The sequence below is a fragment of the Lepidochelys olivacea genome (genome assembly GCF_965140295.1).
Source record: "Lepidochelys olivacea isolate rLepOli2 genome assembly, chromosome: 6".
Lineage (NCBI taxonomy): Eukaryota > Metazoa > Chordata > Testudines > Cheloniidae > Lepidochelys > Lepidochelys olivacea.
In genome coordinates this window covers 3503654-3521767 of record NC_140416.1, presented here as the reverse complement: position 1 = coordinate 3521767, position 18114 = coordinate 3503654, and the positions used below count along the sequence as shown (strand labels likewise).

Genomic DNA, 18114 nt, shown 5'->3' with positions numbered 1-18114 from the left:
AGGAGCAGACACAAGCCCTAGCCCAGGATGGTAGTTAGAACATTCATTCATTTAATACAAGATAGTCCCCAAAGATACAGCAGGCGGTTGCAATATCGGTCACTCATGGGAGATAACGACTTCTGAGCTTCCTGAGGAGGTGACTCTGGCTCCTACTCAGCTGAATCTTTAATCAACTGTCCGGCTCCCTAATCTGGATTGTTTACTTCTTCTCTTTGACTCCAGAGGTCCTGGCTGCATTGCCACAGCCCAGTCAGCACATCACTGGGGTCAGACGGGGAACTGGGGCAGCAGGGACCGAGGGTGGCTCCTGTCCCTGTGAGGGACCAGCTCTGCCCCTGGGCTGGTTCTGGTCTGTAGCCCATAGGGCTAGCTTGCCTTTATTATATTAATCAGTAATGCAAGGAGCCTACAGACCCGTATCCTGTGAGACATGAGCTTCAGCAACTTAGCATAAGGCTTGAGGCCTATGAACTTTGAACAGATAAACAGCCCAACGGAAACCCCAAGTATTGGGGAACTGAAAATAGAGGGCTTAAGGGGAATTTCTGACCACAGGAACATGAGTCTAACCACAAAAGTGTTATCGCAATGAATTGACATACATAATTGTTATGAATTGATGTAACATCTGCAGATACCTAACCACAAAAAGGCCATGGCAAAGAATTGACGTATATGATGATAAGTTGAGATCGTTAATATACTAACCTATAGGAGAATAATATTCCAACATTAGTAAGGTGAGGAAATAAAAATAAGAAATGGGGAAAACCCCCTACTGACTATGCATCAAACAATAATATGACGCGCTGGTGCCACTATGTTTGATGCATTTTCAGTAGGGGTGCAGTTCATCCATCTTTCTGTTCTCAAGAATGTATAAGGCATTTCTCCCTTGATCACTCAGATTTTGGCTATGAATAATTGGACCAGCCCTAGTAGAGACAGACACGCATGGTCTGGGAATGGGAGACTGAGGCTTTTCCTTCAATCCATATTAATAACTGTAAGAGATGTCCTGCTTGAGCCAGGCTTTGCTTCAGCAACACTTCCAGGGAGCGAGAATCAGTGGATGGATGTTTTGGTCTTATTAGAGTAAAGAGGATGGGGAATGGGGAAAATAATCCACACCTCCATTTGTATTTGAAATGTATTATCGATCCAACCATGTTTGTGGCCCTATCCTTGTAAATTCTATCCCTCTTTCTCAACAGGTCTTGGGAATGAGGAATAAAAGACAGATATCAGTGGATTCCTGAAAGCAAAACTGCTTTCTTTTGGTTGTAGCCATGTAGATATCAAGAGACTTAAGCATCACTCTCAAATCCTTAAGGCTATGGAGCCTACTGTCCATTTTCTCTGAAGAGAGCAAAGGACCTTCAAAAGGGAGGTCTTGAATAGTTTGCTCCAACACTGGATGAAGACTGGAGGCCTGCAGCCAAAAACACCACAGCATGGTGATGGCAAAAGAAATGGCCCGAACTGCAAAGTCAGGCACATCTAGATTGATTGCTGAGCCTTTCTGGCAACTAATTTGCCCTCATCCACCACTGTAGTGAATTTTTGTTTCACCTTGTCAAGTAAAAAGAAAAGGAGTACTTGTGGCACCTTAGAGACTAACCAATTTATTTGAGCATAAGCTTTCGTGAGCTACAACTCACTTCATCGGATGCATAAAAGTGGAAAATGCAGTGAGGATGTATTCACCATGGTCTGTGTGTATAAAAACATCCTCACTGCATTTTCCACTTTTATGCATCCGATAAAGTGAGCTGTAGCTCACGAAAGCTTATGCTCAAATAAATTGGTTAGTCTCTAAGGTGCCACAAGTACTCCTTTTCTTTTTGTGAATACAGACTAACACGGCTGCTACTCTGAAACCTTGTCAAGTAGTCTCTCTTTGAAATATTATCGACCAGGCTAAAATCCTAATGACCCAGCAGAGCCGGCTGGTTCACAATTCTGAGCTGCAAACCTCCTGTGGAATAAAGCTTCCTTCCAAATAGGCCCAGCTTATTTGCTTCTTTTCCTTTTGACATTGACACCTAGTGTCTCTGTCTCTCTCTCTCTCCCTCTCTCTCATTAGCAGCTATGACTATCAAGGAGCCTGGAGGGAGATGGTTATCAAAATGGTCAAAACCATGCAAGGGTATATAGTATCTCCTCTCCACCTTTTTCACTGTATGAGGAAGGGAAGAGGGGGTCTACCAAAGCACGCTAATAGGTAGAGCCTCCTCTGTTTCCAGCTGGGGCAGATCCTGAAAGGGAATTTCCTCTTGTACAATACCAGGCTGGTACTGAGGATGGGCAGAGTGTCCTTAGTGCAGATGCCCCCAAAACCTAGTCAAAGGCACGGTATGAAGGGTGTAGGAATGATCTAGATTGCAGAAGGAAACCCAAAGGGCTCCAGAAAGGCCACTAGGACCCAATTATGCCTGAGCCATTGGTGCTTGTGAATCAGGCAATGTTGAGGCTCCATCCAGGACCATGGTGGGTAGGCAGCCACCGTGGGCTGCTATACATGCCTCAGCTGGACAAAGCCAACCTGAGATGCTGATAAAGGACCAGCTTCCTCTGTCCAAGGAGGGGCAGATCCCGTCTGAGGAGCTACGGTCAGAGCTTTGAGATGGAGGTACAGGTGATATCCTGGTTGGTTTCCCTCTACCGTTCTGAGAGGCACATTAGCTGAAGACTCCGATGGTATTGCATGGCGAGTCGGAGCGGGAGCAATCAACATTGACACCTTACACACAGGAAATGGATGGGAGACCAGGACAGCCGGGGAAAGGGCACTGACAGGTTTAACAACTCCCAAGCTACAACAGGCACCTTGGGAGTTGACTGCACCAGGAAAAAAACTCTTGCTCCTGCAGTACCGGAAGTTGGGCTGATGAGGATGAGGAAAACACTTCAGACGACAGTCTTGACAGGCCCATCTTAGGCTCTGGAGACAATGACACCCCTTCAATCAAGGATTGTCCCAAGGAGTGCCTCTTCTTCAAGCAAAAAACCATGCCCTTGTTTCGGCCGAGGATCTTGACCTCTGGGCCGAGGATCTTGAGCTCTCCGGTACTGAGTCCTTAGTAATCCTTAGTCCCACCCACATGCAACCTGCAGGGACAGGACACAATCTAATTCTTTATAACAAAACATCCCCCTGGTGCCTTTTATCCAGATCAATGCCCAAGTGCTTTACCAGCTGTAGAGATGAGGATCACGTGGCCTGCATCCAGGTAAGGCACAGCTCTCAGGGTGGGAGGGGGAATTTGTGCCCTACATGGGGATCCCCAGAGCCCACATGCCTTGTGGGATCAGATGTTCTAGGAGTGAGGCTGCCCATGGGGAAGCATCGTCTGTCCCAGGACCTCCTGCTGGCTCTCCCCAGGCCCACATTGCTGCTGTTGGTTAAACTCAGACAAAGCCTCTGGCATTTCCCAAGGCCTGGCTAGAGACATGGGAGCTCAGCACCATGGGGCCATGATGCTGTTGCCCCCACATAGCTCCCCAATACAGAGGACAATGTGGAGGAAGAGAGAGGAGGGGATAAGACAGTGGCATCTGTGATGTGGTGTCCTGTCCTCCAGTTCGCCCAGTGCCTTGGCTGCCCTTCCTCAGGAATGTAACTTGGGCCTTGGAAGGATGAAACACGGGGTCCTGGTACTTCATGGGGCCTAGCTAGAGCAAGCGAAAGAGAGCACAACCCTGAGGGCCTAGATCCCCCAATTCTATAGGCCAGTGCGGGTGACTCCTGCTAGGCTCTGTGCGGGACAGTGGGGAACAAGACCTTGCTGTGGAAGGGGGGACACTAGAGGGCACTGTCCCATGGGCCCTACCCTCGGATCCCGACACCTTTGTCATGGATTAACTCAGAGACACTGTTACAAGATACTCTTCCCTGGGGAACTGGGACCAGAACTGGGTAAGACCAACTAGCCTGGGATACCACCCGCTGCCTGCCACCCCAGATTGGACTCATGGGCCCAACTAGCCCAGTATCTGCTCTCCCCACACAACAACCCAGACCAGAACAATCGGCCACTGGTCAATCAGCGAAAAGGAATGCTATGCCATTGTGTACGCTCTGGAAAAGCTACGCCCATATGTTTGGGGACAACGTTTCCACCTGCAAACCGACCATGCTGCGCTGAGGTGGCTTCATGCCATCAAGGACAATAACAAAAAACTTCTTCAGTGGAGTTTAGCTCTCCAAGATTTTGATTTTGAAATACAACACATTTCAGGAGCTTCTAACAAAGTGGCTGATGCACTCTCCCGTGAAAGTTTCCCAGAATCAACTGGTTAAAATCGTCCTTGAGATGTGGAAAATATTGTTAGTTTTTATATAATCAGTACTATATGTAGAGGTGCATGTGTCTTATTAATTCTGTTTTCTCCTAGAGCTCCAGGATGAAATCACAGCCAGTGTGGAGCAGGCTGTCCAGCGCCGTCTGTGATTTGGGGGGGCGTGTCATAAACATACAGCTAAGGGTAGCATAAAATCCCTCCTTTACGTGTAACGGGTTAAGAAGCTCAAATAATCTGGTTGGCACCTGATCAAAAGGACCAATAAGGAAAGAAGATAGTTTCAACTCTGTGGGGGAAGGTTTTTGTTTGTGCTCTCTTTGTTGTTCTCTCCGGGACTGTCAAGCTTCCTTCCCCACTCTGAACTCTAGGGTACAGATGTGGGGACCTGCACCGAAACCTCCTAAGCTTTACTTTACTTTTTAGGTTAAAACTTCCCCAAGGTACAAATTAATTTTATCCTTTGTCCTTGGAATATCCACTGCCACCACCAAACTCTAACTGGGTTTACTGGGAAACGTAGTTTGGACACATCCTTCCCCCCAAAATCCTCCCAACCCTTGCACCCCACTTCCTGGGAAAGGTTTGGTAAAAATCCTCACCAATTTGCATAGGTGACCACAGACCCAAACCCTTGGATCTGAGAACAATGAAAAAGCATTCAGTTTTCTTACAAGAAGACTTTTAATAGAAGTAAAAAGGAATCACCTCTGTAAAATCAGGATGGTAGATACTTTACAGTGTAATTAGATTCAAACATAGAGAATCCCTCTAGGCAAAACCTTAAGTTACAAAAAAGACACACAGACAGGAATATTCATTCTATTCAGCACAGCTATTTTCTCAGCCGTTTAAAGAAATCATAATCTAACACATACCTAGCTAGATTACTTACTAAATTCTAAGACTCCATTCCTGCCTGTTCTGTCTCCGGCAAAAGCATCACGCAGACCCTTTGTTTTTCTCCCTCCTCCCAGCTTTTGAAAGTATCTTGTCTCCTCATTGGTCATTTTGGTCAGGTGCCAGCGAGGTTACCTTTAGCTTCTTAACCCTTTACAGGTGAGAGGATTTTTCCTCTGGCTAGGAGGGATTTTAAAGGGGTTTACCCTTCCCTTTATATTTATGACAGGGACAGAGAGGGACCAGGGCAGGAAAAATACATCTCCTAAAGCCATATCTGAAATAAGCAGCTAAGATTACAAATTGTAAGTAATAGCAAGGAAATGCGTTGTTATCTTTTATTTTAGCTTGTGAGTTTTCCCTATGCTAAGAGGGAGGTTTATTCCTGTTTTTTGTAACTTTAGAGTTTTGCCGAGAGGGGAATCCTCTGTGTTTTAAATCTTATTAGCCTGTAAAATTACCTTCCATCCTGATTTTACAGAGGAGCTGCTTATACTTTTTCTTTATAATAAAGTTCTGTTTTTAAGAACCTGACTGGTTTTTAGTGTCCTACAAACCCCAAGGTCTGGTCTGTGCTCACCTTGTTTACCTATTTGGTTGGTATATTATTCTCAAGCCTCCCCAGGAAAGGGGGTGAAGGGGCTTGGGGGGATATTTTGGGGAAACAGGAACTCCAAGGGGTCCTTTTCCTGAATCTTTGTCTAACTCACTTGGTTGTGGCAGCGATACCGTCCAAGGACAAGGAAGAATTTGTGCCTTGGGGAAGTTTTTAACCTAAGCTGGTAGAAATAAGCTCAGGGAGTCTTTCATGTGGGACCCCACATCTGTACCCTAGAGTTCAGAGTGGGGAGGGAACCCTGACACATGCACTTGCTTTAAACCTAGTGCTGAAATGCAGCCACTTCTGGGATGGGACGTGGCAGCTGGCAAACAGCCTCACCGAGACACTGCAGAACAAGGAATTGGGGACAGAGAGTGAAAGCCAATCATGAAGTGACTGGACTTTCAGGCCGAGCTCAACCCTCATTAATTCTGTGGAACTGCGGTTTCGAATAAAGAGCAAATACAGTGGCCCCATCGGTATAGTGAGGACAGAAGCTGCTGAACAGAGTTCCCTGCTGTCCCTGGACCTTGAGCGCAGCCCCATCTGCTTGCCCTGCGCAGGCTCTTTCCAGCAGAGGACAGGGCTCTGTGCCCTGGAGCTGTGGTGAAGGGCTTGATGGAGTCTCGGGCTCTTTTCAGAGTCACTATGGCCAGTGAAGAGTTAAAGCTACTGGGCGATTTATAGCCCACCTGCAGCTACCCAGCTGCTTTAAAAGCTGTGTGCAGGCCCCTGTACCGCAGTGATGGCTGAGGTATAAAAACCCAGAGAGCAGACCTAGTGATCCTGTCGGGAGGGGCTTGGGGTGCAGCCCCCTGGGAGTGCAGGGGGACGTTATGGCCCGTATTTGATTTTACCCTCTAACTCTTCACTGAGGCTTTTGTTTGCTGCCTTCAGCACCGGGTAGGGTCGGTTCTGGTGCCACGTACCACAGCTCCTCATCAGCTCACCTTGCTTCTGCATTTCATGTTGCAGCTTGACCCCCTGAAGCACGTCTAGGACTGCGTCAACGGAGGAGGCGCGTTGAATCAGCTGCTCCCGGTGCCGATCCACAAAACGTTCCCCTGAGCAGAGGGACATAAAAACACCCCACTGAAACCCGGGGTTTGGGTGCCAGGCTCTTTCAGCTTGTTCCCAGTGTTGTTGAGACAGAGCCCTGAGCTGGGGTTGGGGCAAAGCTGCCCTGCCCCAGGGGGAGCTCCTGGACAGTCTGTGCCTCGAGGTGGAGGGGGGGCTGAATTCCTGCTCAGCCGGGGGCCAGGCTGCACTTCCCCAGTCCAACCTCTGCAGGGAAATAAATGGGGGGTGGGGCGGAAGGGAGGGATCATGGAATATCAGGCTACGTGACTGTCTAGCATTCATAGAGTCATAGAATATCAGGGTTGGAAGGGACCCCAGAAGGTCATCTAGTCCAACCCCCTGCTCGAAGCAGGACCAATTCCCAGTTAAATCACCCCCTACCCATCCCTTCCCACACTACACCCCCCCTGCACCACCCACCTACACACACATGCAGAATACCCCTGCACAACCCCCTCACACAGACTGTACCTTCCCAATTTTCCCCTGCCTTAAGGGTGAGCAATGAGGGGAGGAGAGAGCAGACAGGAGCAAGCAGGGGCACAGCTTGGGGGAAGAGGCAGAGGAGGGGCAGGAAGAGGCAAAGTGGGGGCAGGGCCTTTTAGCAGAGCAAGGGCCAGGGTCAGGAGGGGAGCAGACAGCTGCCCCCACTGAGTACTGACCCCTTGCGGAACAGAGTTCCCTTCTGTCCCCGGCCCTTGAGCGCAGCCCCATCTGCTTGCCCTGCGCAGGCTCTTTCCAGCAGAGGACAGGGCTCTGTGCCCTGGATCTCCAGTGAAGGGCCGGGGTCGGCAAGGGGCTCTGGTGGTAGGACAGTGGTGGTCTGCTGAGCTGAGTCAATGTGGGGCTGGCATCAGCCACCTGGTGTGGCCACTCACCCCCTGAATGTTCCTTCACGCCCTCCCAAGGCGGGGGGGGAATGTGCCCTACAGTTTGAAAACTCTGCCCTGAGGAAAGAGATTATAGTTATCTACCTTCAAGCTCAGCAACAAGAGCTCTGTTTGTTATCCACAGCACCAGGTGGAGCTGGTCCTTGTGCTCCCTCCCCCAGCTCAGCACCAGCTCGTACAGCTTCTGCATTTTCTCCACATTGGATCTCCCGGTGCTGATGCTCTGGTATTGCTCAGGGGTTAGCGCGTGCCCCCGAAGTAGCTTCAGGACTGTGTCTACTTCTGGGACTCGCTGGATCAGCTGCTCTCGGTGCCAGTCAATAAAGTGTCCCCCTGGAGAGAGATATTTTGTTAAAATAAATGGCAATTGCTGATTTTAGTGCTCCACAGAGAAGTGGGGGGCATGCAGGGCCATGGCTCCACCTCCTCCCTGCCCCTGAAAACCTCTCCCAGGGTAAATTGTCCCCCAGAGTCACACAGAGAGTGATTCTGTGATTCCCTATCCCTGGGCATCAGGGTTCATGATGGGGAGCGTGGGAAGCGGATTTCCCTGGTGTCATTTATTTACCTTCCAGCTGTTCAACCAGGTCTCTGTTTGTTTCCTTCAGTGCCTGGTAGAGCTTGTCCTTCTGCCATTTGCGCCAACTCGGCACCAGCTCGTACAGCTTCTGCATCTTCTCCTGGCTGGTTTTCTCAGCTCTGATTGTCTGGTATTGCTGATCATACATGAAACCTTTTCTCACGTAAAGACGGTCCTTCAGCCACTTTTGGTGCCCCTCGAAAAAATGTTTCTCTGAGGAGTCATTAAAAATAAATCCTGAATTAATGATTTTAGGGAACATGTGTTACATGGCAGAGGGCAATGCGTGGGGTAGTCACATCCTCCCAACTTATCACCCCTTCCCCCCAACTCTGCCTCCTCTGTGGCTGGGGAGGAAACAATTAAAAGAATTTTTCCTCTAAAGCATCCTCCTCCTGTTGTGAATCCCACTTAATGCTCACCTGGACCAAACCATTGTCTGTTTCTTTCCCCCCACTGCATGTGCTGGCTCTTGGGATGCGGCAGGCATCAGATCCTGCAGGGGAGGAGGAAGACCAGAGGCTGCAGCCCTGCCTCCTCCTGGTGGGTAGGCACAAGGCAGAGAGGAGACACATATACACACACACAGAATTAGGCAGACATGCCCACTTTTAAGGGGGTCTTTCAGGAGTGAGGGAAGTCCCCTGTGGATCCTTGTTTCTCTTTGTGCCCCAATCTAGCTTCCAGTGCAAACATGACTCCTCTGGTTCCCGACCATCCCCACCCTCTCCGTTTTTTGGTTGCTTTTGCTGCTGTTTAGCTAGAGACCTGAGCAGAGTTTGGGGATGGCTCATGCATTGAGGAGTCACCGTAACTCCCCCAGCTCCTGAGCACATAGAGGGACATGCTGGGAACACTGTGTTGAGGGTGAGATATGTGTGGCATTTGGTTGAGGAGGGCGGTAGGAATGTGGGGGGATTGAGGAAGTGGTGTGTAGGTATTTGGTAGGGTGAATAGATGGGGATAGACGGGTGAGTGGAGAGAGAGGGAAAGATCAAGGTTGGATGGGAACAAAGGGCTGGGAATGAGGGATTCATTACTGGGGATGGGGAGAGAGAATCTGATAGTGCCAAGATACTAAGTGATTTGTGCTCTGCCAACACCTAAAAGAGACAGAAAAGATGGGGCAGGAGGGAGAGAACATAGCACAGGGAAAGAGAATAAGGAGAATGAAGGGAGAGAGGCAGAAAGATGGAAGGTTACTAACCTTCTCATAACTGTTGTTCTTGGAGGTGTGTTGCACACGTCCATTCCACTGTAGGTTTATGTGCACCCAGCTGCCAAAGATTCTTTCCCTCAGCGGTACCTGTCAGGATAGCACGAGCACCCTCTGCGGCCTCACACCACTATGTGCAGGTACAAAGGGTGGAGCCACCCCTGACTCCCTCAGTTACTTCTTCCCAGAGAGATGAGTGTAGAGAGAGGAAGGAGAGCAGGTTGTGGAATGGCCATGGGCAACACACCTCAAAGAGCAACAGGTATGAGTAGGTTAGAAACCATTTCTTCTTCTTCTGCACATGCCCATTCCACTACATGTGACTCACAAGCAGTTCAAACTGGAGGTGGGCTCGGACTCTACTTGAACAGGGATTGGAGAACCACACAACTAATTCTGGCATCGTCCCTGGACTGCTGAGAGATGGTATAATGAGAGAGAATGTATGGACGAATGACCAAGCTGCCACCTTACAGATGTCCAAGCATGAGCGAGAAAGACTGCAGAAGATGCATGAGTCCTGGTTGCCTGAGCTAATACCCTACTCAGGGGAGTCACATTAGCCACGTGATAGCATGAACAAATGCAAGCTGAAATCGAAAAAGAGATTCTTTGCGAGGACACTGGACTGCCCTTCATTTTATCTGCAACCACAGTGTACAGTTGCAAGGTAGATCTTAATGCCTTAGTTAGATCAAGATAAAACGAAAAAGCTCTTCCAATATCCAAATGTGGAAGTTTTCCTCATTTTTATGTTTATGAGCTTTAGAAAGGAAGTAGGTAAGTAAATTGCTTGATGAAAATTGGAACCACCTTAGTAAGGAATTTTGGGTGAGGGTGAAGGTAAACTTTGTCTTTATGGAAAACCATGTAGACAGCACTCTGTGTAGGTCTTTTCAGGAGACAATCGTTGAAAAGTTTCCCTGACCAAACTCCCTCCTCTTCTAACTCTCTCCAGGCAGAACTCCACCAGCCACAATCAAAACTTACTTTACGAGGGATCTGTCAATACTTTAATTCAACCTGTTAAGATTGCAAATGTTCACAAAAAGGAGAAATTTGCATTTGGCACTTCACCCACCAGTTTTTGAGAGGGTGGTAGGTAAACCAGGAAGGTTTGGGAGCCGTTACTCTAGCTCAGTGGTGCACAAACTTTTCCAGTCACACTCCCCCCCTTAACATTCACAGAATTTGCCATACCCCCACCCCGCATTACTTGTAAACTAAAATAATCCCTTATTCTGTGTCGCTGCTGGCAGCCCCACCTAGGTCTGAAGGCAGTTCCCAGACAGCAGCAGCTGCTGGTTGGGGCGTCCATCTCGTTTGCAGCCCTATTGGGATATTCTTTTAGTCCCGCCCCACAATACCCACTCCAGTTTTATCCCACTCCCGCTATTATGGCAGTAGGTCCTGTGGGACCCATGGGATCCCAGTTTCTTTGTGCCCTCCCTCCCACAGAACCTCCTTTGCTGAGAGGGCATCCCCCCCACACTCACAGTTTGTGCACCATTGCTCTAGCTAATGAGAGAGACAAGGTGGGTGAGTTAATATCTTTTATTGGACCAAATTCTGCTGCCAACTAAGTGAGACAAGCTTTCAAGCTCCGCAGAGCTGTGGGCTGAAGAAGAGCTCCAGGTAGCTCAAAAGCTGGTCTCTGTCATCAAAAGAAGTTGGTCCAGTAAAAGATATTACCTCACCCCCACCCTTGTGTCTCTAATACCCTGGCACCAACAGGGTGATAATAGCACTGCAAACCGCTCTAGCTAATATCCCACCTGTGACAGGGAGGCTGCAGGGAAAGAGACAGATGGGGGGCCAGTCTCCCTGGCTCATTTCTTACCATGTCTCATTTCATCAATGAGTCTCTCGATTCTCTTTGCTAGGGCTCCTTGGTCAATGGCTCTCACCGCCTCTGCAGCCACCTCCGCCCCATAGTCCGTCCCATAGAAGAGGAGGAGCAGGTCCGTGAGGGCTGGGGGATCCGCATTTCGTAGGCTCCCGGAGGAGAGATGTTGGTATCCCTCCTTTGGCTGGATTTCACTCAGTTTGTCCTTGAATCTCTGCAGCTCCCCCTCTCCCAGCTTTTCCAGGGTCTCCAGCAGTCCTCTCCCGGCACTCTCCATGCTGCCAGCGCCACTTGAGGTGGCTCATCAAAGAGACAGGAACTGCAGAGACAGAGAAGGGCTGTTTTCAGAGTAACAGCCGTGTTAGTCTGTATTCGCAAAAAGAAAAGGAGGACTCGTGGCACCTTAGAGACTAACCAATTTATTTGAGCAGAAGCTTTCGTGAGCTACAGCTCACTTCATCTGATGCATACTGTGTGTAAGCAGTGTCAGGATGAGCTCCACCCTGACATCTGGTGGTGAGGTGTGGCAAGTTGTGGAAAAGAACTTCAGGGGCCGATCTCATTTGCATAGGCACACCCACCACGCCTAGAATGAGGCCATAGCTGCCCAAATGGTCACTTTGGCTGCTGTGGGATCCCCAGTGTCTCTGTCATTGGGGCGGGAAGAATAAATTGTTATTACCCTGATTATGGGAACTGTGCTTGGAACTGTACGTGGCCTTTTGTTATGATGGAGGGACTCACCATCAACTAAGTGGCACTCGCTAGGGAAGGGTCATGGGTTCCAAAACTGTGTGAATGGAGAGAGGCTGGGGACAAGTAGTAGTACTTGGTGGCATGGGCCCCTTGGTGAGGGCCTTACATGCTGATTGCACTTCCTCCTCTCTCCACTGTGGAATATCAGAGCTAATTTTGATTTCATTAGAAGTCTAATTATAGGCTGCTGAGCTCACTTTGGGCTGACAGTGCACCAGCACTGGGGCTCCCCTACTATAAGCTGAATTCACCTAAGAGCTGAAATCACTGAGTGTTGTGTTAAGTAGTGGGGGAGCCTGAAGATATATTGTGGAGCAGTTTGCGGGACGGCTGGTGAAGCAGTTTGACGTGGAGCAGTGTGTGGATGGCAGGAGCTGCTTGTGGGCTGTGGAGCTGAGTGAAGGAGTTCGTGGGACAGCTGGCGGAGCGGAGCGCAGCTGAGCGAAGGAGTTCGTGGGGCGGCTGGCGGAGCGGAGCGCAGCTGAGCGAAGGAGTTCGTGGGGCGGCTGGCGGAGCGGAGCGCCGCTATGGAGCGGTCAGCTTCAGATCACGTAAGGTGCCTCTTACCCCCGTCCCATTTCCACCCAGGTTGGGAGGTAAAGCTCCGCCGATAAACTTTCGAACTCTGGGGCTGCCCTGACCAGGGACAGAGACTTTTGGGGCATTGGACTTTTCGGACTTTGGGTGATTTGGGGTTGCTGGACTCAAGAACCAAAGGGAAAAGGGCATGCCCCAATTTGCCTGGGGTGGGGTTGTTTTTGCTCATGGGTTGTGTTATGAATCCTGTTGGTGGTGTTTCCCCAACATAATGCCACATTGTTTCTCTCTGTTATTAAAAGACTTTTGCTACACTCAGACTATGTGCTTGCGAGAGGGGAAGTATTGCCTCTTGGAGGCGCCCAGCAGGGGTGGTATATATTTGTCCCAGGTCACTGGGTGGGGGCTCGAGCCGGTTTGCATTGTGTTATTGGAATGGAACCCCTAGATATTGAACCCGGCCCTTGTTGCTGCCAACTCTGACGGGCAGAAGGGTTACATTTTTGGGGGCTCGTCCGGGATCGCCTGGGTCAGTACCCCTCGCAAGCACCTGTTGAGTGATCCACTACATTGGGAAACAATTTATATTTTTTTTTGTTTGTGCTTATATTTTGAGGAAATTACTGTTTGTATAATGGCTAATATGTCAGGTTTGTTGGGCCCTGGCTCAGCAGCTTCTAGCTCGGAGGCTGCAGCCTCGGCTGATGATTGGACAAAAGCTCTGGGGCAAATATTGGAAAAGGTTGTGCTGCCCCATGCTGAGTCAGACTCTTGTCGTAAGTTAAGATTATTTGCTGGGGAGGAGGAGTTTGAACCCTGGTTAGAGCATACCACTGAAATGCTGCAAGAGTGGGCCGTACCAGATGCAGAAAAGCGAAGATGCCTTATAGAGAGCCTTGGCGGCCCAGCATTAGATGTGATTCGCACCCTGAAGCTCATTGACCCTGGGGTCAGTGTGAAGGACTGCCTAGAGGCCCTTGAACACAACTTTGGGAGCGTAGAGGGCCCTGAAGACAGCTACTGTAAGTTCCTTAATTCCCGACAACAAAAGGGCGAGAAGGCTTCAGCCTACATACAGAGACTGGAGAGACTGCTTCAGAGAGCTGTCATGAGGGGAGCAGTGACTGCTGAGCAGATGGATCAGACCAGACTGGCTCAAATTGTAAGAGGAACTCAGTATCAGAACCCGATTCTACTTCATCTCCGGCTAAGAGAACGACGGGAACATCCCCCAAGTTACTCCCAGCTGATAAAAGAGGTCCGAGAGGAGGAAGAAAGGCAGGCTGCCAGTGAGTTTTGGGAAGCCCAAACATCGGAGCCAGCCAGCACAACACCACTGCAAATGGCCAGTGTACTGATGGTGAGCACCAGAGAGGAACTTGCCCAACAAATGCAGGTCCTGACGGAACGGATAGCTGAGCTGCAAAGTACCGTTGACCGAGTTAAGACTTCTAGGAATAAGAAGCCTCAAACTGTGGCGATTGAGAAGCCCGCACTTAGAGCCACCATCCCCCCCAGGCGAAGGGGGAAAGGTCAATTCTTCTGCTACCGATGTGGTCAGGATGGACACAGTGCTGCCAAGTGCCATAATGAAGAAAACCCCTCCTTAGTGTATGGAAAGCTGAGGATCAGTTGGGAGAGATCCGGTAGCTGCCAGAGGGTCTGGGGACGGGGACCCCCCAGGTCTGCAGGATTTGAAGATTCCCCCAGAAAAGACTGTCCAGCTGGGATCCCTGCAGGACTGATAGGGCCTCGAGCAGAGGTCATGGTGAGGATCGAAGGGGTGGAGTGTAAAGCAGTGCTTGACACTGGATCTCAAGTGACTATTATATTTCAGTCATTCTACCAACAGATGCTTAGGCACCTGCCTATACAGCCACTGACTGGCCTTGGCTTATGTGGCCTCAGCATGGATGAATACCCCTATCAAGGGTATGTCATAGTGCACCTGGAATTCCCAGAGGAGGTTGCTGGGGTAAGAGAAGAGGTAGACACAGCTGCCTTAATATGCCCTGACCCTAAAGGGACTTCTGATGTGTCTGTGCTGATAGGGACCAACTCCAGTCTCTTCAAGGTACTCGCGGATTACTGCAGAAGGCGGGCTGGGGACCAGTACCTGAATACCCTGATGATCCATACGCTTTGTGCTGAAGCCTATAGGAAAATTGAGAGCGCTAAAAGGGACACATCTGAGCTACCGCTTGGGGCACTGAAGTACGCGGGCACAACCCCCTTAGTAGTGCCTGCAAGGACGGAGCAAGAAGTGCTTGTCATGAGTACCTGTCTGAAAGGCAGTAAAGGGACGTTAGCAATGATAGAGCAGCCGATGGGAGGAGAGCTCCCTGAAGGAGTGCTGGTCCCCAGTGGAGTCATAACCCTACCTGCTGAAGCCCAGGAAAGGGTGACTATACTGATTGCTAATGAAACGAGTCGTGATATTTTTGTGAAGCAAGGACAAAAGATAGCAGACCTCTTTGAGCCTGAGTCGATTGTAAAACCCCAGTATGAAACTCCAGTTCCGGCAATAGACCCAGCAAAGTTTGACTTTGGAGATTCACCAGTGTCCGAGGACTGGAAAGATCGCCTGAGGAAGAAACTTTGTGAAAGATCCAAGGTGTTCTCACTGCATGAGTGGGATGTGGGATGTGCAAAAGGAGTAGAGCACAATATCAGACTACATGACTCTCGACCTTTCAGGGAGAGATCTAGGAAGATTGCTCTCTCTGAGATGGAAGATGTGCGACATCATCTTCAGGAGCTGGCTGCGAATGGCACCATTACAGAGTCCCGCAGCCCATACGCCTCACCCATTGTGGTAGTCCGCAAAAAGAATGGGAAAATCCGGATGTGTATTGACTACCGCACCCTAAACAGCCGTACTGTGGTCGACCAGTACACTATGCCTCGAGTGCAAGACGCCTTAGACTGTTTGCTGGGAAGCCAGTGGTTCTCTGTGTTGGATCTTCGAAGTGGATACTACCAGATCCCTCTGGGAGAAGAAGATAAGGAGAAGACAGCCTTCATCTGCCCATTAGGGTTTTATCAGTTCGAACGCATGCCCCAAGGGATTTCTGGAGCACCTGCCACCTTTCAACGTCTCATGGAGAAAGTTGTGGGAGACATGAATTTACTGCAAGTGTTAGTTTATTTGGATGACCTGATTGTGTTTGGAAGAACCTTAGAGGAGCATGAAGAAAGACTTCTTAAAGTGCTTGATAGGTTGGAGGATTATGGTCTGAAGCTTTCAATTGACAAATGCCAGTTCTGCAGAACCTCAGTGAAGTATGTGGGTCACATTGTGTCCCAAGAAGGTGTGAGTACTGATCCTGATAAAATAGAAGCACTCACTACATGGCCACGTCCAAGTAACTACAGAGAACTCAAGACCTTCCTTGGATTTAGTGGCTACTACCGCAGATTTGTGAAAAACTATGCTACGATTGTAAAGCCTCTGAATGATCTTACCAGGGGACATCAGTCCAGCAAGAACAAATCTAAGTCCAAGAATAAGGGGAGGTCCCCAAAGCCTCCTGTGCAGAGACACAATGGCCCCTTTGCACCATTTGGGCCACGGTGGGATGAGAGATGTGAAAGGGCTTTTCGAGAAATCATTACTTGCCTAACTCATGCTCCAGTCCTAGTTTTTGCTGACCCAAGCAAACCATTTATCCTGCATACTGATGCCAGTTTGGAGGGTCTGGGAGCAGTCCTGTACCAGGAAGTGGAAGGCAAATGTAAACCGGTAGCCTTTGCCAGCCGAGGATTGTCTGATAGTGAAACTCGCTATCCCACCCACAAGCTGGAGTTTTTGGCCTTGAAATGGGCCATCACTGAGAAATTTCGAGACTACTTGTATGGTGCTCAGTTCCAGGTGTGGACAGATAACAATCCACTGACTTATGTGTTAACAAGTGCTAAGCTGGATGCTACAGGGCAGAGATGGGTGGCCGCCTTGGCTAGCTATGAGTTCAGCATTCAGTACCGATCAGGGAGAAGCAATGTAGATGCAGATGCATTGTCCAGGCGTCCGCAGGCTCCAGAAGTTGCTGTGATACCCACAGATGGAGTGAGAGCTATTTGCAGTGTGAGTCGCCGAGAGCCAGAGGCCCGTGAAGACTTTCAGGGATGTGTTGCAGAAGCTTTGGGCCTGCCCCCTGAATGCATGCCTTCTGCTTCGGTGAACTATATTGCATTAGACCAATCTCCTTTGCCCATGCTCAATGCGGCTGACTGGCAAGAAGCCCAGCGGCAAGATATTGACATTCGTGATACACTACTTGCCAAAAGGGAGGGGCGAAGCCCAGCTGCGGTTGTCCCACCTAACCCGGAGGGTAAACTACTATTGAGAGAATGGACCAAACTAAAACTGATTCAGGGAGTGCTACACCGAATGACCACTGACCCTTTACAAAAACAACGAGCACAACTAGTACTGCCAAAAAAGTACAGAGCCCTGGCCATGAGGGCCCTGCATGATGACTTTGGGCATTTAGGGATGGAGAGGACCCTGGAACTTATTCGTAGTAGGTTCTATTGGCCCCGAATGGCTGAAGATGTTCGCAGGAAATGTGAGACTTGCGCTCGATGTGTTCAAAGGAAAACTCTGCCCACGAGGGCTGCATATCTCAAGAACATCACCAGCAACAAACCTTTGGAGTTGGTATGCATTGATTTCTTGTCTGTAGAGGTAGACAAGAGGAATGTTGGAAACATTCTAGTAGTGACTGACCATTTTACACGGTATGCACAAGCATATCCCACACGTGATCAGAGGGCCACCACCGTTGCTCGAGTATTGTGGGACAAATATTTCTCAGTCTATGGATTCCCGGCTCGGATACACTCTGATCAGGGGCGGGATTTTGAGAGTCACCTTCTGAAGGAGGTGCTGAAGATAGCAGGAATTAAAAAGTCTAGGACAACGCCTTATCACCCCCAAGGTGATCCTCAGCCCGAGAGGTTCAATCGAACCCTATTAGATATGTTGGGAACTTTGCGACCAGAGCAGAAGGCAACCTGGAGCCAGCATGTCGCATTTCTGGTGCATGCCTACAATGCCACAAAGAACGATGCTACGGGAGTCACCCCATATCTCTTGATGTTTGGGCGAGAACCAAGATTACCCATAGACTTGTGCTTTGGTGTATCAGAGGATGGAGATAGCTATGAAACTCATCAGCAATATGTATCCCGACTAAGAGAAAAGCTGCGGGATGCTTATCGCTTAGCTACCGCTGCGGCTCGGAAGAACGTAGACCGCAACAAACATCGATATGATGCTAGAGTGCGTTCGCAGGAGCTCCAGCCAGGGGACAGAGTCCTGCTGCGAAATTTGGGTATTGCTGGCAAACACAAGATAGCTGACAGATGGAAGGCAATACCTTACCTGGTGATGGAAAAGCT

At 49.5% G+C, this 18114-nt stretch overlaps 1 protein-coding gene across 1 annotated transcript in view; it reads right to left on the bottom strand.

Annotated features, from left to right (window-relative positions):
* Nucleotides 1-18114, bottom strand: part of LOC311522703 (apoptosis-associated speck-like protein containing a CARD) — a 71780-nt gene that overhangs the window by 13188 nt on the left and 40478 nt on the right. Inside the window, exons 4-7 of the mRNA XM_084632190.1 lie at nt 11413-11737; nt 8345-8569; nt 7861-8109; nt 6757-6870 (exon numbers count right to left, since the gene is read on the bottom strand). Coding sequence (XP_084488316.1) covers nt 6757-6870; nt 7861-8109; nt 8345-8569; nt 11413-11695 — 871 coding nt within the window. The 5' untranslated portion in view covers nt 11696-11737. The remainder of the gene's footprint in view (nt 1-6756; nt 6871-7860; nt 8110-8344; nt 8570-11412; nt 11738-18114) is intronic.